The sequence below is a fragment of the Meles meles genome, chromosome 20 (assembly GCF_922984935.1).
Source record: "Meles meles chromosome 20, mMelMel3.1 paternal haplotype, whole genome shotgun sequence".
Classification (NCBI taxonomy): Eukaryota; Metazoa; Chordata; class Mammalia; order Carnivora; family Mustelidae; genus Meles; species Meles meles.
This window is the reverse complement of record NC_060085.1, coordinates 30,638,017-30,660,690: the sequence shown is the minus strand read 5'-3', so window position 1 is coordinate 30,660,690 and position 22,674 is coordinate 30,638,017. Positions and strand designations below refer to the sequence as shown.

The following is a 22,674-nucleotide window of genomic DNA, read 5'->3' as shown; positions in this document are numbered from 1 at the left end:
TTGTACTCAATTTCTTCTGCATGACATAGTTGGATGCTAATAACCAGAAGAAACCATAAGAATAAGGAGAACACTGGATGGTTAAAGTGCATCATAAATTACAAAATATTTTACAAATGGGACTATTAAACAGGTCAGTGGGGGGTTGTTTCTGAAAAAGGGAGAGAATGGGATTAAACTGAAAAAAAATTTTTTTAAAGATTTATTTATTTGACAGAGATTGCAAGTAGGCAGAGAGGCAGGCAGAGAGAGAGCGGGGGAAGCAGGCTCCCTGCTGAGCAGAGAGCCCGATGTGGGACTCGATCCCAGGACCCTGGGATCATGACCTGAGCTGAAGGCAGAGGCTTTAACCCACTGAGCCACCCAGGCGCCCCAAAACTGAAAAATCTTTAAAGAAAGGTCACAGAGAGTAACTTCTTCCCAGTTAAGAGTGAAATGAGTTGATCTGTCTTGGCATGTTCCCCCCAGTAAAGGCTGTGCCACCTGGGAAAACAGAGGAAGAGTGGCCTCATTTGGTTCTCTAGTCCTTTACCCTCTCACTGCATAAGGGATTCCAACTCCTTCATTTCCACAGCTGCTTGGAGTTCCTCGAGGCTGCACCATGTCCAGTGAGGCACAGCTGAACACCACGGATTTCTCAGTCAGTGGAGAGTCCGAAGCAGTTTCCTCTCCATATACTGACACTACCAGTGAGTATGGAATTAGGAAAAACTCACATTTCCAGAAATGCCTTTGGGTTGTGGGTACAGTAGTTCCCCCTCATCTGGGGCTTTAGTTACCTGCACCTGTAGTCCAGATGCAGGCGACCCTCCTCCTCCCCATGTATCTTCGGAAGGACCACAGGAGCCCAGTGCTACGTCACAATGCCTACGTCATTCCCCTCACTGCGTCTGGTCCCATAGGCATTTTATCATCTCACACCATCACAAGAATGGTGAGGACAGTCCAGTGAGATATTCTGAGAGAGACACGTACCTTTTATAATATTACATGGTTATAATTCTTCTATTACTAGTTATTATTGTGAATCTCTTACTGAGCCTGATACATAAATTCAACTTCCGCACAGGTATGTACGCAGAGGAGAAAACAGTACACGCAGGGTTTGATAAGACCCAGTTCCAGGAATCCACTGGGGGCGGTGGCACATATGCCTCCCGGAAGAAGGGCGGGCGGGGAGAACTACTGTCTTTACTGTGGTGATTGAACAGGTAGGTGGGAAATGGCGCAGAAAACACTGGAAACACCTATCCAGAGGTGTGGCAAGGCAGGCACAACGGACTGACAGTTTCTGAGGATTCGAGGGAACTGGAAATCCTCAAGTCCAAGGCACAGAGCAAGGCGTGGTGGGCCACACCGACTAAATCTGGTTCAGTGTTTGGGACAATCTTAACCTGAGTACCAGGCAACTGCTCATTCTCCACAGCTGCTGGGTGAACCATACCGTGATTTGGAAAGGAAAGCGTCAACAACTGACATTTCTGGGTTATGGTTTCCAAAATGCTTCTACACGTAACACCTTACCTGAGTTTTAACACTGCTTCAAGTGTGGGTAGATCAAGCATCCTGTTCATTTTACAGATTCTGGAAACTAAGGCTCAGAGAGGTCAAGGCAGTGACCAAAGCTTTCACAGCAGAGGCTGGGTGAGATCCTAGGTTTTCTGATTCCCCATCCAGTGGGAAAAGAAAAGAAAAATGGAAAGACAGCCCAAGAAGTATCTCACCACCTAACCTTTTAAAATGGATTTCAACTGCATAGGTACCCACCAACTGTATCTGTCAGATGACTCAGGGCAGAGGAAAGAGAAGCCCCCGGGCATTTTCCAGAGGCCAACACATACTCTGGGTGTCGCGAGAGGAAAATGATTACACACACATGGTAGTGCGTGACTCCTGCAGCTTGGACAAAACTCTTATTCCATGCAAGTGCAAGACTGAGGATCCCTGTCTGCTTCCTTGCCTTTCAAAAGCAGGAGTGGGATTTCCTCCACCAAGACTCAAGGGTGAGGCTCAGCGAAGAAGGATGAAGGGGAGCATAAAACCTACCCCATCTGTCTGGGGACGGGTTAGCAGCCATGAAGTGATCCAGTAAGAACTCACCCAGAGGCTTTTCTACTACCCCTCTTGTTTCTGTGTGACAAGCTTTCATGAGAGAAGGTGACCAGATTGGAGAAAACATGGCTAATTCCAGCAATCCCCAATGACTTCACATATACTGACACATAAAGGTCCAATTAACGTCCCAACCGTAACCACACCTAGTGAAGGTTTGTTTTTTTAATATCTTATTTATTTATTTGACAGAGAGAGAGGGTGTGCTCACTCACAAGCAGGGGGAGCGACAGGCAGAGGGACAGGGAGGAGCAGACTCCCCACTGAGCAGAGAGCCCAATGCACTGCTCGATCCCAGGACCCTGAGATCCTGACCTGAGCTGAAGGCAGCCGCTTAACCCACTGAGCCACCCAGGCACCCCTCATGAAGGTTTTTCAACAACAGAAACATTCTGTGGCACCAAGAGAACGACTGTACCTCCGAGCTTCACAGATACAGTCTTTGGAAAACCTGAAGAAAGCTTTGTTGACATGAATTCATTTATTCAGAGAATTAAAGAATGCTTACTATGTGCCAGGGACTATCTAGCACTAAGGAGACACCCACTTGCCTTTATGAAGCTCTTGTTATAGGAGGAGAAGACAATAAACCAACAACTACAATACATGGCATATCAGACCAGGAAGACCTTTCTGGAGAGTGAGGGAAGCTGCACGTGGGCGGGACACAGCACTAGGGGGAAAAGCAGTGCTTCTGGTTACCAAAAAAATAATTCATGTCAGGAGGGTGGATGTTGGACATATCGAGAGATAGATATTTACCAGCACATAAAGAAACCCAGAGGAAGAAAGTTCAGATTTGGCAAAAAAGGCAGGGATGCCAAACGAACAAGCTGGGAGCCATCTTCAGTTCCCACATCCCATCTACCCAACGAACCAGCTACCGAACTTCTCAGCGGCACCTGCCGGGATACACTACATCGTATTCCAACCAGTCCCGACCCCCAACACCAGCTGAGTGTTTCACCTTTTTTACCGGAGCACCCATGAAATGTGTCCTGGACCAAGAGTGTGTCCCTAGACTTCCCCACAAGTTCCTAAGAAGCAAAACTTCCAACGCTAAGCTAAAGTATTTGCAGAGGAAGGAATCTCAGGAGAAACCGAGAAAACTGTATCACAAATTGCGATTAAAAAAAAAAAATGTAAGCTCAAGTTGCCTATCAAAATGAAACCGGTCCAAGCAGACTGCAAATGATCTTTGCTTTCCCTTTTGTCTGCTGGTACTTCCCCTCCCCGTCCGTGAGTCTCTCCTGTATTAACTCACAGCTATTTGTTCCTCTTAAGAAGAGGACTCCATCACACTGCAGTTATGTATAGGAGAAAAGATTTCACTAAATCCCCCTTAGGGAAGGATCTCTTAGGGCAAGCTTTCAAAGACTAGGAAAATAATATTTTGTCATGGGTGTCACACAAAAGTACCAACAAAAGAGGAAAATGATTAGCCCGCTGGAAAGAAGAGTGTGTCTTACTTACCCGGAATAGGGATAATAGGGATACTTTCATTGGGGACGACCCGAGGTGAACTGCTATCTTCCACATAGAAATGAGCTGTCTGAAAACATTTCCTGTGCAGCAAAGAGAAAAACATGCAAACAGTGAGACCAGAGAAATACACGTGGAGTTCATTTTTTCCCATTCTTCCTTCACAGATTTTACCAGCTTTAAATACCACACAGCACTGAGTGCAAGCCCATGGAAAAGTAATAAGATTTAAGAAGGACAACATTCCATCTACTGGAAGAAGAATATAAGTGTGTGTATACACACACACACACACACACACACACACACACACACACGTATGTATATATATATTTTATTGTACCATATCTCTCCTGAGAGTCAAAAGGAGAAAGCTTACTAGTGAACTGCTCTAATCCACCCAAACTTATCATCCACAGAGCAAAATTTGCTGCACAAACTGTTAGGATGACCCCATAATAGTTCTAAATTTGACCCATTAAGAAGAGTCATTTGGTCTTCCCACACCTCCAGCCCCAAGTTCAAAACCACACCTCACACCCTCCCAAACGCAGTCATCAAACAGCCCCAAGTACACAATAGCAGCACACTGTCAGTGCTCGGAAGGCCCCCGAAGCTACACACAGCTCTCTAAGAGGGTCGGAGGGCTTGGAGCGGGCAAGCCCTCAGAATCCAGGGCCCTGGCCAGGCAACATTGTGGAGAAGAACCTGGAGCTCACAGGTGTCCCCTGCCTGTTGTCTGTGTTATTTTACCTGGACTTCAGGCAAAGCAGGGAGCAAACACTGGTCATCACAGGACACGCAGTACACAGAAAAGCCATCAGCAGCTCACTCAGCCTCTGCCTACTGATGCCGGCTGGCCCTCGGCTTTCCAGCATCCACGTCACTGCTCATTGCGGCCCTAATGAGCTGCCGGAAGCACAGGCTGAATATTTAATGAGGCTGCTCAGCGTGAATGGCTATTGTGACCAGAGAAGGGTCCCTGTTCATCTGGCCGAGGGGCTTCACAGTAGCTGCCCCTGCTGCTGGGGCTTTTAGCCAAGCAGGCGGCATCCTTCTGCTGCTCGGTGTCCTGGGACCCAGCCCGCTCCTGGGGCGCCCCACACCAAGCCCCAATGACACACTCCAGCTCTGCTGTTCCTGGGGGCTGCATTCCAACCACTAGAGTAAGTCAACTTTTCTTCAGAGCTGTCTTTGCTCATTTAATCCAAAGTATCCTGCGATGATTCCGCTGGGCACGGCACTTTTCTTTCAGCAGCGCCTGTTTCCAGACGGAAAGCAGCTCTAACCGATTGTACATTTGGGCACTGTTCTAGAAGCAATCTGGACTGCTGCTCCATGCCATTAGGGGGTTCTGAACATAAGTCACTCCTACTCGGCACATGTCTTGCAGGACTGCTCTTGCAAAGGGCTGAAAATGATGTTCCCCTCCCGCCATGAATTGCCTGGCATTCGTAATATAAATAATAAAACAAGTTTTCATCACTCATCGTTAGCTGTCTTTACCTAAATTTGGAAATAACGTCAGTCAGTCTGACTTAAGCTACACGGATATGAAATGCACAAAATGTTTTAGGGTTCTGGTAATAACCAGATCTTCTACTGAATGTGAAAATGATGGAAATCCATGTGGAAAAAAAAAAACCACACACACACACATGATTTTGTCTGAGGGAGTAGCTTCTTTCTGTTTCTAAATCAGTCATCAAGTTTTCTAATCTCGGATTCCTCTCTCCCTCAAATTTGCAGATTTCCGGAAAGTAGCATTCAAGTAAAAACACAGGTGACGAACTCCACAAGCGAGGTACAACCTTAACCCCCCAGTGTCATAGCTAGGGATGACCTGCTTTTGTTGAGATACTGGACCACTCAGGAACTTCCTAGCCCAAAGAAGTGCTCTCTAACACCGAAACAAATGACATGCAATTCATCAGGTCAGCTGGAACTAGCTGGAAACACACACACACACACGCAAGTAAGTCTCCTATTTTAAGACATAACTCCTACACCTGTTAAATTTCTAATATATAAAGCTACTAGTACATAGAACTGCTACCGGTCAAGGTAGTGCTAAAGTCAGGTGACTCTGAAAAGATCAAGTGTATCATCGCTTCTTTTTCTGGATGAAGGCAGGCACGCCATCCACTCACTGTTATGTGGGGGGCTAGCATCTTTGCATTCTCTTTGGGGAAAAAGAAAAAGGGCAGCGTGTACTGAAGCACATCACACCCCAGTGCGCCATGTGCTGCTGTGTATAATGGATTTTCCCTGGAGCAAAATAAGCCTGTGATTGTCAGAGAAAAGTGCACCACCACGGATGAAGGTCAGAAGTCTGGGAGACGCAGCTCTCCACATCGGCACCTCGGTGCAGGTCAAACCTACTTTCCTTCCACACAAGGACTTAGGTGGACAATGACCTACAGAACTTCGGGGAAACACCTTCCCTCAGAATAAAGGTTACGGGGGTCTCAGCAAACATCGATCCAGCACCCCCTGCTCGGCATGGAGCAGGCAGGCAATGCCTTCTCCCTGCAACTGCTTAGAAGCTTTAAAGCTGCTTCCTTAAGCCCGGCCAAGCATTCAAATTGCATACATAATACATGATGTCAGCAGAAAAATTAGGAAATACAAAGGCATGAAAAGGAAAAGCAATCAATTAAAGTTACTCCAAATCGTCTACCTAGTGATCAACACTATCGGCATTTGAGGAGTATATCCTCCCACGCTCTTCCTCTTTTATTACTGTCCCTCAAACATCTGCGATGAGGGGCCAGCACAGTGTGACCAAGGAGACAGACGAGGCGCTTCTCTCGGTCAAGATCTGCCATAAATAAGTCAACAACCGATTTCACGTTGTCAAGGGGCATGAAGAGAGTAAGACAGGCTGAGCCGGTCACCGGAGCGGAGACCCGACTGAAGAGGATTAGCCAAGGGCAGGTGTCGGGGAGGACGGTTCCCGGCCGGTCAAAGAGCTTGTTCAAGAGCAGAGTGAGCATGTTGCAGGAACTGAAAGGACACCAGAGGTAAAGCAGGGAAGGGCGGCAGGAGGCAAGGGTGGAGGGGTGGCCAACAGCCAGATCATGGCAGCTCCAAAGCCACAAGCGTCGCTGGTATCTACGGGAAATGGAAAGCTGACCAAGGGCTTTAATCAATGGGAAATGGAAAGCTGACCAAGGGCTTTAATCAGTGGGGGCCACAGTCAGACTCGTCTCCTTCCAAACGCTCATTTTGGCTGCTATGGGATGAGCGGGGAGGACAGGACAGCAAAAATGGAGTGAGGACATCCATCGGGGGCTCCTGTTGTCATCTCACTCACACAGAGACACACGCACAGTCTGTTTTCTGTTGTGTTTGCAACAAAATTAAACCATACTGTACTAACTCCCTTACGACAAATAGGAACTGACATAGTCATTAATGCTGGCTTTCTCCCCCATTTTATGGCTGTGTCACATGGTCAGATATTTAGCCCTTTAATCACTAATTACCAGAGGCCTGCCCTTTTTTTTTTTTTTTAAGATTTTATTTATTCATTTGAGAGAGTGGAGATAAAGAAAAAAAAGAGAGAGCACACAAGCAGGGTGAGCAGGAGAGGGAGAAGCAAGGAGCCCAACGCGGGACTCGATCCCAGGACCCTGGGATCATGACCTGAGTAGAAGGCAGGTGCTTACCCGTCTGAGCCACCCAGGCATCTCTGGTGGTCTGCTTTGACTGAGAGGCTGATCCAGATGCTGGTTTGGTGTCAACTTTTCACTATCATCGACCACACTGAGGTGAACTCTTTTGTGTGCAAATTAGACCCTGTGGGTTTACTACCTAAGAAAAGCAGCTGGTCTAAGGGTCCAAAATAACTCTGGGTCTGAACTCACTCCTTTCAGAGAAGTCCCACGAGAGAATGTTTTTGGCCTTCAGCAGTATCCAGGGATAAACAAGCAAAGGCAGGGATTTTGAAAATGAGGGGAAAGAAAACACAAGTTTTCATGCCTCTAAATGCGTCGAAGAGGCAGTATTGTCTCTCATTTTGAGCTCAGGAGAATGGGGACAGAATTTCTGAAAATGTTCAAGGGGGTCACTGTGCATACAATTTCAAATTTCTGCCCGGGTCCGATTCGCTTTCAACTTATTCTAAAAATGCCCCTAGAATGAAACAGATTCTGGATCATAAAGGGTTATTTTTCTAAAAGATCATTCTAAAAGATCTAAATTCTAATTCTAAATTCTAAATTCTAATTCTAAATGATCTTTCTAAAAGATCATTTCTTTACAATGAACATTTACTTAGCAAATACCTTAAAAAAGGAAAGAAAACAATGAAGTGCACCATGTTTGGAATGAAAAATACATTTACAAGTTAAATTACCGATTACAGTCTGCTGGATCCCCACCATACATCTTATGTTCTTCCCTTTCCCCCTTTCTTCATCCCTTCCTTGTTGTCCCTCTACTGACCACCAATATGTCTCCCTTGGGAACGGAGAACAGATAAATTTTTTCCAATGACTCTGACCAGCTTAGTAATGATCCAAATTAGGTAACTTCTGCTTCCCTTAATCTACCTTTGCAACAGATTCTGCTGACACTGAGTTTTCTAAATTAGGCACACCTCCATATTGGAGGGTCCTGAAGTCAGTCAGTCTCTCTCTCTCTCTCTCTCTCACACACACACACACACACACACACACACACACACAAGCACACAAGTCAGTAAGGTTTCAGTCAAGTGGTGGTTATCAGTGAGCTACATATCTATCTCTTTGGTCTGGGGAGCTTTTAAAATGCCCATGCTGGATGAACCCCACCCCTAGTGATTCTAGCTGAGCAGCTCCATGGCTGGGGAACAGGCCTGTGTCATCTGGAAAAACTCCCCTGAGGACGATGGTGTGTGCTCTCCCTGGTTAAAAAGCGCAGTGATACAGGGGAAATGGTTCCAGACTCTAAGAAAGCCACCGAAGAAACAGAACAGTCTCAGATGGCATGTACCATGAAAGTGACCATAAAAGTAACCATCTAGAATTTATAGGGTCCCAGATGGGATAAAAAATGATAGTTGAGAATTCAAGGATGTTAATGTAATCCTCTCAAATTCAGTAAAAAATAAACTGCATCTCATATACTTAAATAAGAATTTGAAAGGTCTTCTCCTCTGTTTCTGTTGGAACCCAAGTTCTCAGAAAGAGGATGGCATTTCCTGAAGTTGAAGCATCATCTTCTGCCACCCAGACCGGAGAACTGTCTCCTCAGATCACAGACTTCGCAAGTGAAAGTTTTCCTTCCCAAAGTGACTCTTTAAGCCACCTTCATGGACAGTTCTGCTTATTGACCAATTAAATTTTAGTTTCTGTCATGGAATTGAATTTGTATTTACTTATTAAGTAACTCATGGATGTTCTGATGTCCTTATTCCAAGTGTCCCACCACTTGAACGGAACTGAAAAACACGGAGTTAGATGGTTCTCTCAAACTCATCCCCGTGAAGAAGTATCATGATAGAGTTACAGCAAACATTCACTGAATGCTTCTAAATAGGAACAAGAAAGACACCCCGGTGGGCATAAGGTCATTTTCCTCAGTTCCAACTCAAGAGGTGTGGGGACCAGAAGACAAACAAAAAGGGAAATGCACATTTATTGCTCTCTGAGTTGATGCACTCCTTACATGCCTCTCTTAGAGAAACTGCCTCTCAGCATTGAATGCCAGTCTACTGTTTAAATGTATACATTCTTCATATAACACAGATCCTAAATCCAAGCCAAGGGTTTCTGGTGCTTGACCGAACATAGCCAACATATTAGATATACGTGCATCTCATGAAAAGTTCTAAGTAGCAAAATGCAAACGCAGTTTCTGTATCACTCTCCATTCATCCATTTTTAGAAAACGAACGTGGGTTCTTAAATTTTAAGACTTCTAGAAAAGGCTTGACTGGAAGTCAAGAGGATAATGTGGGATACCCTCTCTAGCAGCTCATCAAACCGATACAGATTCTGGCCAGCAGCTCCCTCGGTCTCAAGCCCAACCCCACAATCCATGGTCCAGGCCCGTGTGGTGCCCGAGGTCTCGTGCATGGATGGATCAGTCTAGCTTGCATATAGCCCACGGACACGTTAAGCGGGTAGTCATGAAGTCATGACAGTTTGGTCCTGGACTAAAATTTCTAAAAATAACCTCTTATTTCTTTAGGTAAGGGAGAGATTTTGAAGAGAGAGGCTTTTTCAGACACCAAGGAATCTGTACTGGAGAGAAAGCAATAAATACAGTAAACATCCACCAGGATCCGCAAGCCCTCAGTGTCGGCTCTCAGAGCATCAAGCTCCCCACTAGAGCGCGCGTGCGCATGGCCAGCACAGGACAGGCCCGGGGTGCTAAACTGCTTCTCTGGATGAGAGAGAGACAGACAGACAGACGGATGGACAAATGCTTCCCCACTGCAGCTGCTCTGACAGCATTTTATCACCATCAGTAATTACTCAAGTAACAGAGACTAAAATGCAGCCAACGAGGAAGAGGAGGAAGAAATCTCTAGACCTGCCCTTCTCCCTCCCCATCCCCTTCCAGGAATCTGACACACCCTTAACCCAGAACCCCCGAGTGACCGAAGTGCAACAGAAAGACTCATTTCTGTTGCTTCAGTTTCTTCCCCCAGATACTCGCATCGATAACTTTGCTACCTTCATTCTTACTTACAACCCTTCCTGTCCCTCTGACAAGAATCTGGGAAATAGGTGAGAGAGACTTTTCGAAAGCAAGCTGCTGATCTTGGGTCTGGGAAGGCTGAATATTGGAAATACTGGAATTCCACTTAGCACCACCGTGTATCGAAAAGGGTCCTGAAAAGGCAGCATGTCCAGCCCTGCTTATAGGACCAGCGGTTTGAGATGTACGGACATCTGGGTCAAAGCGTACATCCCTTTTGACAAGCGATGTGAGGTCCCATTGTTCTCATTCTGGGACCCCGGCTTATTACCACGCTGCCCTCCACCTCGCTGCCGCAGGGGCCCACGTGAGAGAAGAGCACAACACGGTTCCTAGAGTCCTCCACAAACCTGGGACGACAAAATAATGGAATGGCGTGTAGGGGTCAGAAGCCCAGTCACTGTCCTCCAATTAAGCTCCATGGTTTTATCATCATATCAGGGTGACAAGGACTTTGTCATGCAGCGTGCAGCTCAAAATGCTAATGGAAGACTAGAACAGGCAGTTGGCTGAGCTGCAGCTGCATATTAATTAAGCAATCTTAACTGATTTATATACTGCCCTCATTTAAATTTACAGTGCCATGCCTGCTAATAATCTCATTTATTTTCATGCTGTTGACTACAGAAAGCACATTAATATTTACTTTTGTGAATGGATCTGTTATAGTAAACCATGTATGAATAAGAGCCACTTATAAATAGAAAGTTGAGAACATTCACATGCCTTCAAGTAGATGATTGAGAGCTGTGTTAAAAAGATGGGGATTGATTTATTAGGGCAAAATGTTCTGGAAATTGAAGTGACAAAGACAACAATAGAAGGAAAAGCCTGTGGGCGTTGCTGGGCTTTTCCTCAAAGGGGAGGGTCGGCTTGCAGTAACTCAGGGGTCCCACTTGGAAAAGAGCCCACTTTAAGTTCGGAGTTGACATTTTTTTTTCAGCTGCCACCACTCACTTGCTGTTCAGTTCCCTTTACTGTATGTGAAATGATTCTGTTTGTATAACTCCATTTATACTTGTATTATCTTCCCAGGGTGGAATCTTCTAGAAAGAAGAATTCAGAATTGCACTGCTCATTTTCATAGTCTCCAAACCGTAAAAGGCACATGTGATCTGACAAATATCAAAGTACTTTTGGGAATCATCAAATGACATACTTCACATGGGGGCAATTCTGGAAATCCTGGGACATATGGTTGTCATACCTTGGATAAGTACAGCCTATCGGATGAAAGAGGAGATGAAGGGAAGAAGGAAAGAGGAAAAGTGAACCAAACTATGAAGACGGATGAGGTGTGAGAGAGGATACGTGTATCAAACGAGAAGAGGTTTCAAAATATTTTAGACCTCACATAGTCAGGAGAGGTGGCCCATTCAACTCTTATTATAGCTGCAAGTGACAAAAATCTGATTTCTGCAGCGAGAATTTCACTGGAGGATACAAAGTGCCTGCAATTACCGTCTGAGGAATGTGGGAGGAAATTAAATTATCTGCACCTAAGAGGTCTCAGCACAATACACTTTCATGCTCAATATTAAGTTTGCCAAGCAATCCTTGGAGAGTCCTAGGAATGACTGAAATACTGCTAATGCTTTCCAGGAGATAAGACAGCAGAGGTCATTTCATAAACCACATTTTGACCAGACTGAGAACATGAACAGAGCAGTTTTTACGTCGTGGCTGGCTTTCAGCAAGCTGGCTCTAAAAGCACTGCCCAGTCCTCTGAGCTCTTACCCAGAAGAAGGCTTCAAGTCGGGAGCTTTGAGGTAGCTGTGCTGGAATGTTCTCAATTTTTGGACTGAGGCTTAAGGGACTCTCCACCTCTCCTTGCCACTGTTTCAAGGCAGGGACACAATCCAGCATGGACGGAGGCACTTAATGGGGACAGGATGGTCTGACTCCTTTTGGGCAGGAAGTGGGAAATGAAAACTCACATTTTATTCCCTGCACATGATTCAACATCTGTAACATACAGTGTTCTGGTAGACACTTATTGGCGACTATCTCATGAACATGTTAAGTCGGTCAGACTTCACCAGGAAGAGTGTTATTTTAAGGATTTAGCAAGGTATGAATGTCTTTTCACTAAACAGTCCTATGGTAATACTTTCTAAATAGTTGAGACCATCTGGGAAAGAGAAAAGTTGATTCGGACATCATACTATCAACCGGGTCAAATTCCAAACCATTTAAGAATTCAACATTAAACTTTGAAGCCATACGAGTACTAAAATAAGTCATGTCAGAATGGAGGAAGACTTTCTAATGCAGACCCAAATCTGGAAACCAGCAAAGAAGTTTATGGGGGAAGTTTGAGTATATGATGTCAAAGAAACAGCATGAATATAGTTCAGAGACAAACCACAGATGAGGAAAAAAAAAATATCTGCAACCCTGATTGCTGACAGTCATCTCTCTCGATTAGAAAAAGACCAACAATGCAAAGGAAAAATGAGCAAAAGACCTACAGTTTAGGGCAAAAGAAACACAAAGGACACTAATAGGAAAGGTACTCTGGCTCACTCATGATAAGAGAAAGAATAGTCCAACTACACTTACACACCATTCCTCCCCCCCATGAGGTTGGAAAAAAAAAAAATCACTCCCGTTTGACAACACACGGTGCTGGGTAAGGTGTAGGGAAACAAGGACTCCTGTGTTGCCGAGAGAAGCCGCCCTGCGTATGGCACCAGGGAGGGCAATTTGGCACCATCCATCAAAATTACAAATGCCTATCGCTCCTGACACAGCCCATTTCCTGACTCTATCCTACAGACAGACCTCTCCACTTGCACAAGGACATCAAGTTATTCACCTTGGTACTGCTTGTAATAACAAAAGACTGGGAACAACCCAAATGACAGCTGTACAGGACCGCTGAAATAAATCAGGACGACTACACAGAGGAAAAGTGTGCTTCTGTGAAGAACAACAAGGAAACCACAGACACCTAGAGAAAAGTCACATTGAGTCAAACAAGCAAGGTGTAAGACAGTAGACAGCGTTCTACCGTGTGAAAGGTCTGGGGATAGAGGTTCCTATTTGCTCACACAGCCCGCCCCCAATGTCTGGAAGAAGGATGACAAACCAGCAGTCATGGTTACCTATTTGCGGGAGTCAGATGGGTAGACGGAGTCAGGTGGATGGGTGACCAGACGGAGACAGAGGGGTATATAGAATATTAAGCTCTTTCATTTTCAAGTGCGTCAAGTATGACTTATTCAAAATTTAAGTCAACTACTGTGTTTTTGAAAAATTAAATACTTGGGTCCGATTTTTTTAAAAAAAGATTTTATTTATTTATTTGACAGACAGAGATCACAAGTACGCAGAGAGGCAGGCAGAGAGAGAGGGTGAAGCAGGTTCCCTGCTGAGCAGAGAGCCCGATTCGGGGCTCGATCCCAGAACCCTGGGATCATGACCTGAGCTGAAGGCAGAAGCTTAACCCACTGAGCCACCCAGGCGTCTGGGTCTGATTTTTATTAATTTTTTTCCTTCTCTGTTCCGGCGGGGGATAATCGGCTGTCACTTCCTGCAGCCGATGTCCAGCCTTCATGGGCTCTGTCCACGTGCAGACTCCACAGGCATCCCCCTCCCACTGTGGGCGGGGACTGTTCGAGGCAAGTGAGGTCAGACCAAACGGGCAAATGGCTATTACCCTGGGGTTTATGTGCATGGACTTTGCAACAGCTACTGTAACTGTTTGGAGGGTTGCTATTCAGGCAGCTTTTGGGGCTCTTCTCCTGATTCCTGCCACATTTTGGACAGTATGCAGACCAGGACAGGAAATGAGAGTGGATAGAAAGAGGCCATGGCAGGAGATGAGAGGCTGACGGCCCTGTTTCCCAGAAGCACCTGCAGCCTCGTAGAGGAGGGCGGGGCCCTTGTTCTCTGGGAGGCTTTTTATAGAGCAGCAGAGGACAGAACTGGGTCAGGAGGCTGCTGCCAAGGCTCCTGGGATAAAGAAGGAGGGAGGAGAAGGGACAGTGAGCTGGTGGTCTTTAGCACACACAGCCGTCAAGAGGAACGAGGAACTGTAGGCTCTGGAGGAACGGAGAATGGCAGGGCAACCGCCTAAGGAATGGGGGCGATCTGAGCCCCTGGAGGACAGGCTCTCTCCCTGGCCCACTCTTCATCATGGATTGATTAGCAAAGCCCATCCAGCAGTGAGGAGAAAGGGCACTGCTCAGAACTCAGACTACCACAGGACTGTCCCATCTCAGCCACCCAAGCTGCGGAGCCCAGACAAGTAACTTCTCAGAGTCTCTGTCATCCCATCCTCTGGGTGGGGAAATATATTACAGGCACTAAGCACTTCTCATGTACTCCAGCATTGCCTCTCCGCAACAACCCCATGAAAAGGAACGATTACGGGACCTACCCTTAGATGATGACAACAGGGCTCAGAGGGCTTTGTTCAGTTGCTTAAGGTCCCACAGCTGGGAAGAGGTAGAGCCATGGTGAGAACCTGTCTCTCCCTGAGCCAAGGTCTGTCTGGCTTTGCTACTACATGATCAACAAAGTAAAGTAAAATATGGCATTCATAATCAGGATTGTACAAACACTTGCAGCTTTCCAAGGCAGTACTTAACTTCTAGATCTAAATGAAAGCCATCATGCTTTCCCCAAGCCTCCAGCACTCAGAAGTCGAGAAGAAACCAGAGAGGCTGGGCAGCTTGGGACAAAATACACCCTCCTAGGAACTAAAATACATCTGTAATAAGCCATTCCCACATCTGGGGCTAGGAACATAAATCAGAGTTAACCACGGACCACCTAGCTGTGGCATCGTGTCTGAGGAGAACGTAGAATTAGATGGGTGTTATCTCTGTGGGGCCTGTGAACTGAGCCGCTCTGTACTTGTTACAGTCAGAAACACATTATGACAGACTGGGCACGAATACTAGGCAGTTACATGATGTTGAAGGTACTTTCTAAGACTAGAACTTGGGATTGAGCTAAAACTATGCAGAGGGGTTTCTTGTTTCACTTTTTACCACTGGAATTTTGGAAACAGATTAGAACACTGAAGTAAAAAGTAAAAAGATCTTAGAAAGAATTATATTATGGGTGTCTGCAGTTACCCCTTTTCCCTACAAGGTCAAAACTACACCATGTAGCTTAAAAGAGGATAGATTATAGAATTTCTCATTCATCTTCCACAATTCTTGTACTCTACCTTCTCAGATCTCCCAAGTATACCTGATTAGAGTCGATAGGTATCTAAAATTTTATCTCAATGATCTGACTTATCCTCAACCAAGGCAGATGAATCATTCCATGTAAAAACTCTAAGGTAAATACCATAAATTTGTTCACTGAAAGTAATAAGAAACTACTCAACACAGTACTAGGGAATTATCCTAATTGGCAATATTAAAATAATTACCATATTAAGTAGAATTTATATAGATAAGCCTTATAAAAATATTATCAAGAGGCCCATGTGGGGTGATTAAGATCACATGATCAGGACTTCTAAAGGTCTGCTGTAAATCACTCCAGGACAACAATTTTCCCCAGTATTCGAGCCACCTAAAACGCGTGTGCTTTCATTTTTAAAAAATTTCACTCTTACGGAAAAACACATCCTTTATCCCCGTTTGCTCACTTCTCTCTTCCTTTCCTTCTCTTCTTCCTTAGCTTATGTATACATTTAGATTTCTAAAAGATATTTTTCACTTGCAAGGCTAAATGCATGCATTTTTTTACAGCTCTGAAACATGCAAACATCTGAAATTTTGGAAAGATAATGGATGCAACTGACATACAGACACACCAACATAGAACATTCCAGTATGTCCCCTTCTAGAAATAAACACCCCCCACCCCGAAACCGCCAAATAAAGCAGAGCAAGCATATCCGGGACATACTTTCATTGCTACCAGCTACCCACAAGCTATGTTGGTATTTGTAATTCTTACTTTTGGGAGTTCGGGTAAGACAGGTAAGTTGCAGCACTGTGCTGTCTACAGGACTTTCATCCCCAGAGCAACAAAACAAAAATCCAGCAAGCCAGTCCCAGCCAAAGAGGCATTCCCCGCTTAAGCTTGACCGCCCCTCACCTGCTCCCCTTCTCTCCTCTCTCCCCAGAAGAAGGCACTTCACGGAAACGTCTGGGAAAGCCCTTGGACTTTACTTTGTTACACCCTCTAAATAGACAAAAACACAAAAGAGAACAGGTATAGAAGACAGTACTTTCAATCAACCACCAAGAGGTCCACATGAATGCCCTCCCTCCCACCTAACACAGACATACCCACCATCGGTCCGAATTTGGGGCATTTTCAAAAGAGAAAGCTTACACATAAAAGGGACTGGGTTTATCAAGGTTTTTTTTTGCGGTTCCTTAAGGAATAGGACAATGGGAACTTTGCTCTTAAAAGTGGTGGTTACAGGTTGGAAACCTGTGGGACTCCTGGTGTTGATGGTAGGTAAGGCTATCGCAAATCCAACCATTGACTGGATTTTCCCACTCATACATCTAACCTTCCACCTTTGGGAAGATCGTTTGGCAAATACGATCATTTAAAACACCATTAAAGTCAACAGAACTCAGCAAGAATGTCCTGGGGAATCATCTGAACCTCCTCTCTGTCCGTGGCAAATGTAAGTGAATGTGGTGTCTTTAGACCAATCAGGGTCTTGTCTTCTCCCCAGGCATGCCTCTCCTCTCCAGACACTTCCCAGATTCACAACCCAGACTGGGGAATTGGAGGGAAGCCATCATCGAGTTACATCTATGTACCTGGTCTGACATTCAGTTTCCCTGTAAAACTTAATAACGGCAGCATCTGAGTCTTGTTTCTAGCTCTTGAAAGATACATTTTTTTGTTCCACAGCAACACTGGAAGGTGTTTGCTCAATTATATGTATTCCCCTAATAACCTAGGCTATAGGGTTTCACACTGGAATGATTCCTATTCTTTCCAAACTCTGTTGACAGAACAGCAAAGGCAGACTTGCTACAAAGTTCTCTTTCATTGGAAGTTCTGTTGAGCCCGACTCACAACTCTGAATTCAGGTGTGAAATTCCCAAGAACACTGGAGAGCTTTTGATTCACCTGGATTCACTTTTTACTCTGGGATGAACATCCTTGAATTCTCAAGCATTAGATTTCTCTTATCTTTTAATACTACCTTTTATTTATTTTGATAATCATTAGCCTCTATATTGGATAAAAGTGCTTGGCACAGGAACCAAAATTTGGAGAAGCCGAAAGCTGGGAATAGGATGTAAAAAGCATGTGTGGGTCAGGGTGGGGGGCAGGGAGCCCGCCGTAATTCAGAACTCCCTGTCTCCCTCTGTTGAGAACATTCTGGAACTACAACTGTCCTCCAAACATCACGAACGTACTCCGTGCAGCGCTGAACATTAATCTGAAGAAATCACGAGCGTGTTGGAGTGTTTTTGCAAATCTTCATAGAAACTTGAAATTTGCAGCTTCCTAAAATATTTAGACTTCTTCTCAACCCTTAGCCTTACTCTGAATTCTGCCAGATTCACTCTTTCGGGAATTTTGGAGCTGAGCCGGCTATCTCCGCAGCTTTTCCTCACACACAATCACAGGCGCTTAAAACTACCACCCGTAAACTGACAACACGTCGCTGAGAAACAAATGCCACAAAACCAATAACTAATATCTGGAACAATTGCGGGGCCACCCGGGCAAGCCCACAGGACAGACACAGTCGATCCTGCGAGAAAGGACACTTCATTGTGAGAAACCCGAAGACAGGTGTTGGTTATGTAGCAAGAGACTCAACACAGGAGCTTCCCTTTCCTGAAAAGTCAGTTTGCTTTTAAAAAATGCATCCATCCATTTCCTCCTTAACAGAACCAATCCCTTCTTTTCAGTGTCATGGAGTATGTTTAAATGGCAACCTTCAGCAGTGAATCTCTCTCTGCTTTTGTCTAATGACTACGTGTTAGCCTGTTCCAAGAGCTTCGACTGGCATCTCAGGGCCAACTCGACAGCAGGGGGCCGGTTACTATAACAACTGACAGTTCTTGTGAATTCTGAAAGGCCCCTGAGTAGCCATTTGGGAAACGGTTATCGAGCAGAAAGTTGCCTGGGATCGGCAGCATTAGCTGACACGTGACCCAGATCCCCGGCACGCAGCTGCAGGGGCAAAGGAAAGGCAATGCCCACCTCAAGGAACAGCTGGGGACCTCAGACGGCTCCCCACCCCCATGTCTTTTAGCGTCTCAGAGCAAAGACAGCTTAGCATCGCCATGTCATCAACCCGAGCCCTCTGAGGCAAGCCATACTTTGCGATCATGCAAAGCGCTTTAGCTCTCCCCACTGGCTTGACACATTGTCAGGATTTGAAGGGTTGAATCATAAAAAATTATTCCTGATTAAAAAAAAAATTGAACTATGGCCACAGATACAGGTTCCAGAAGGGGGTGAGGGACATGGGCAGTCTCCAGTTTTAAAAGAAAAAGTGATGCCTGGAATACCAGGGGTGCTGTGAGCAGTCTGTTTGCAGAAGAGATAAAGGTGATTGCACAAAGCCGCCACAAAGTGTGAGTTGGAAACCTGGATTTTTCTAGACTTGGTTAAAGCATATAAACCTACTCTTCGTTCCCATTCCCTTCCACACACAAGCCACCTAAGAGCACGCTGGACTAACCCAGTGCCTTTGCACAGGCTGAATCCCCTAGCAAAGCATCTGACTATACACACAAAAGCAGACTTTATGCGGCATGTGGGTGGCTCAGTGGGTTAAAGCCTCTGCCTTCAGCTCAGGTCATGATCTCGGGGTCCTGGGATCAAGCCCCACGTTGGGCTCTTCACTTAGCAGGGAGCTGCTTCCCTCTCTCTCTGCCTGCCTCTCTGGCTATTTGTGATCTGTCAAATAAATAAAATCTTAAAACAAAACAAAACAAAAAAACAGCAGACTTTATTTTGCATGGACAAGGGGCCGTGTGACCACATCTTCCCTCTGGCAACACAGATCTTGCAATGACCAAGTGCCTCACTGTCAGCTCTGACACAGAGATCTGCCAGCGCACTTGTGGCTGCTCTCTGTTCTGTGAAAATCACCGCTCAACATCCTCTCCTCCAAGGAGCCTTCCCTGGCTCAGTCTCATTCCAACCCCACCCTGGCAGTGGTCAGAGCCCATCCCATTCTCCCTAAGTCACGACTGCTACTCAGGGGAACCCAAATGCGGGGGACAGCCAGGGGAGGGCAGAGACTGACAGGCTGGCCAGCGGGTGCCCTTCTCCCCTAAAAGATGTCCCTGTGGTTAGCTCTATCCAGCCCACTAATGCCACAGGAGGTGCCAACAACGTTGCCACCTCACCCAATTTATCACGAGAACCCAGACAGCTGGAGTTTTAAGTAACATCTTCCAATTTTCTCAACAATCCAGATTTTTGAAAACCATGGATCAGCTAAACAAAACAGGTCTGGGACCTGCATTTGGGATTACCTTCCTTTACCTGTTCATCACCCCCATTAGCCTACAAGCTGCCTGAAGACAGGAACTCCGTCTCCTTGCTGAATCGCCTATGCCTGGCACAAACCAGATGCTTTAAAAACATCTTTGAATGAACAAGCAACTAAGGAAGGAATAAGCGGGCCAGCCATAAATGGTCTCATGTCAACAAAACAAAACCCTAGATTTAAATACTTCTGAAACACATCAGCTCTGTGATCCTGGGCAAGTCATTCTCCTTCTGGACCCAGTTTCCTCCCTTGGGAAGAAGGTGATGCAGTCTGGACCCCTTAGCTCCCACCCAAGTCTGCTAGGAGGATGAAACAGAACATTTGCTTTGTATTGATTCCACAATTACCGGTTACCGTGATGAGTATTTACCCTTTGCTATCTGTTCATGGTCACATGCAAGGGAGACAGCACTCTTAATGGCATTTGTCTCCTTTGCGACTTCCCTGGGTTGGAGGGGGACAAACGCTTAGACCGAGGGCAGTCACCGGGGTAAAGCTGGAAGTGCTGGCTGCTAGAGCAGATGTGTGGAGAGTCTGGACCTGGGCTCACGGCCGCTCTGTGGGAATCCAGGAGGGATCCCTGCTCCAGAGGGGCAGGTGTGCTGTCTCTCCGTGATCAGGAGAGGGGTATCACCACCTGCCTCCACTCAGCGTTCACATGCATCGGCGTTTTCTGGAGCCTCCATTATACCAGCATGGCACCCTCCCACACACACATTTGAGGTCTGCATCCCCTGATTTATTATGCTGTCTCCCACTGAACATCCAGGGAAGCAAAAAAAATAAAAATAAATTTAAAAAATTGCAACATAAACAAAACTCACTTGTTTTTGTGAATTCCATTCTTAATGAGGAGGCACCCGCACATGGCAAAATTTCTCCCAGTGTAAAGGTGGGAGAAAAAGAGACCTTTTCCCCTCTGCCTGTGAGGTGAAATTGGTGTTGACTGATCTGCCACAGAATTTACAGATGGCTCAGTCATGTGCCGAAGGGGGACAAACATTTCTCAGATCAGATTGTGAAATCTTCCTAATACCCACTAACAAACCTGGGTCGGATGCTACAATAACCACTTAGTGTTTCCAGTTTTTGGCTTCAGAGTCTATACGGTTAACTAAGTCCTATCTCAATCAGAGAACTAAAGCTGCCCTATGAGGATGCTTGGGTGGCTCAGTTGGTTAAGCATCTGCTTTCGGCTCGGTCACAAACCCAGGGTCTTGGGGATAGAGTCCTGCATTGGGCCCCCTGCTCAGCGGGAGTCTGCTTCTCCCTCTCCCTCTGCTGCTCCCCCGGCTTATTGCTCTCTGTCAAATAAGTAAAATCTTAAAAGAAAAAAAAAAGCTGCTCTACATTTCTGGAAAGTTTTTCAAGCTAGAATTATGGTCAATGAGATGCTCAAACTTGACATCAAAGTAATACAGCACTGATTAGCTGGTATAAGAAAGAACACACAGGTTATCTGATTCAATATCACAACTTACTCCGTTTCTCAAACCCCTGAAATTATAGTTGGTCCTGTAAAGTTTTCTTCCACGACTTCCATGACTTGGCAAATGCAAACCATAGAATTTTTTTTTTTTTTTTTAAGCAAACGTGCTATCAAAACAGGCTGTGGAAAGAAGTAAATGCCTTTGGACATGCTACTCCTCATTTAGGCAAAATAAGCTCATGATTAAGAAAGTGGCTGGGCTCAAATCCAGGATCTACCAAAAATTAACACTGACTTGGACATGTCACCTGATTTCACCAGTTCTTGGTTTTCTGAGCTGCAAAATGCAGGAATTCCTAGGATTTGAATGCTGATCAGGTGGCAACGTCTTCCGCTAAGCACACACACAATATGGTGAAGATTTGAGAAAAGATTCTTGGCTATAAGGCCTTAAGATATATGAACTCATTTTAGGTGTGCGATTTTGCTTAAAGAGCAAAAAAGCTACCTTCAGAGCAATTTTCCTCAAGGTCACAGGAAAAACAAAATTCTAAATGACTTGTCCATACTCCCAGTTCTCCGTGGACACTAAGGGCGTGTCCACAGTAGCTAAACGATGCTACAAAGCAGGGTAACGACAAGCTGTACCCCAGGCACAGTGTCTGGGCCGTCTGCACAGAGCTCTTCGCCCAGCCTCTACCTCAAGTTATGCAAATCAGAAAGAAACCTTCCAAAAACGTTCCTCTCCTTCCTGAGTGGCAGCAGCTGTGCGTCTCCCTATCTTTTCAGGAACGTCAGCACACTGGTGCCATGTAAACAGCTTGTCTTGGTAAGACAGGGGATCTGGAGCTCTTGGAAGGCGTTTCTGACTGTTAGAAACTCAAAAGGTGCCTTTTGTTTTCATCCTGAGGAGTAAGGCCTAGATGACAGACTTCAAAAACTACTCGATTTAGGGCTTCTTCCTCATTTCTATAGACTCTTATAGCTCTGAACCCATTGCCCGGTGGTTATGGATTACAGTATTTAAAAGGCACACTCCTGGCACCATTTGCAAGAGGACACAAACCGTGTGTATTGATTTTATCTTTATCAGCTGCCCGACAATCCCAGCCTTCGCTCCAAAACATTTTGCATGCATTTCTTCCTAGCCTCATAGCGACTGCTGCATGGTTAGGGATTTCGGTCCCTAAAGCCTTCAATGCACATCCTCGTAAGGAGCTCTTAAGAACTGTGACATCCAGGGCGCATGAGTGGCTCAGTGGGTTAAAGCCTCTGCCTTCGGCTCAGGTCATGATCCCAGGGTCCTGGGATCAAGTCCCACATCGGGCTCTCTGCTCCGCGGGGAGCCTTCTTCCTCCTCTCTCTCTGCCTGCCTCTCTGCCTAGTTGTGATTTCTGTCAAATAAATAAAATACTAAAAAAAAAAAAAAAAAAAAAAGAACTGTGACATCCTACCTGTGACATCTGTGCTAACCAATGCTCAGAAATTAGGTTCTTCC

At 45.5% G+C, this 22,674-nt stretch overlaps 1 protein-coding gene across 4 annotated transcripts in view; it reads right to left on the bottom strand.

The window, feature by feature from the left end:
* PTPRG (protein tyrosine phosphatase receptor type G) overlaps positions 1–22,674 on the bottom strand; it is a 696,945-nt gene that overhangs the window by 49,429 nt on the left and 624,842 nt on the right. For 3 of the 4 annotated variants that reach the window (XM_045990633.1, XM_045990636.1, XM_045990634.1), the window contains exons 14-15: positions 16,357–16,443; positions 3,586–3,677 (exon numbers count right to left, since the gene is read on the bottom strand). In XM_045990633.1, coding sequence (XP_045846589.1) covers positions 3,586–3,677; positions 16,357–16,443 — 179 coding nt within the window. The remainder of the gene's footprint in view (positions 1–3,585; positions 3,678–16,356; positions 16,444–22,674) is intronic. The other variant, XM_045990635.1, reaches the window with a different exon arrangement.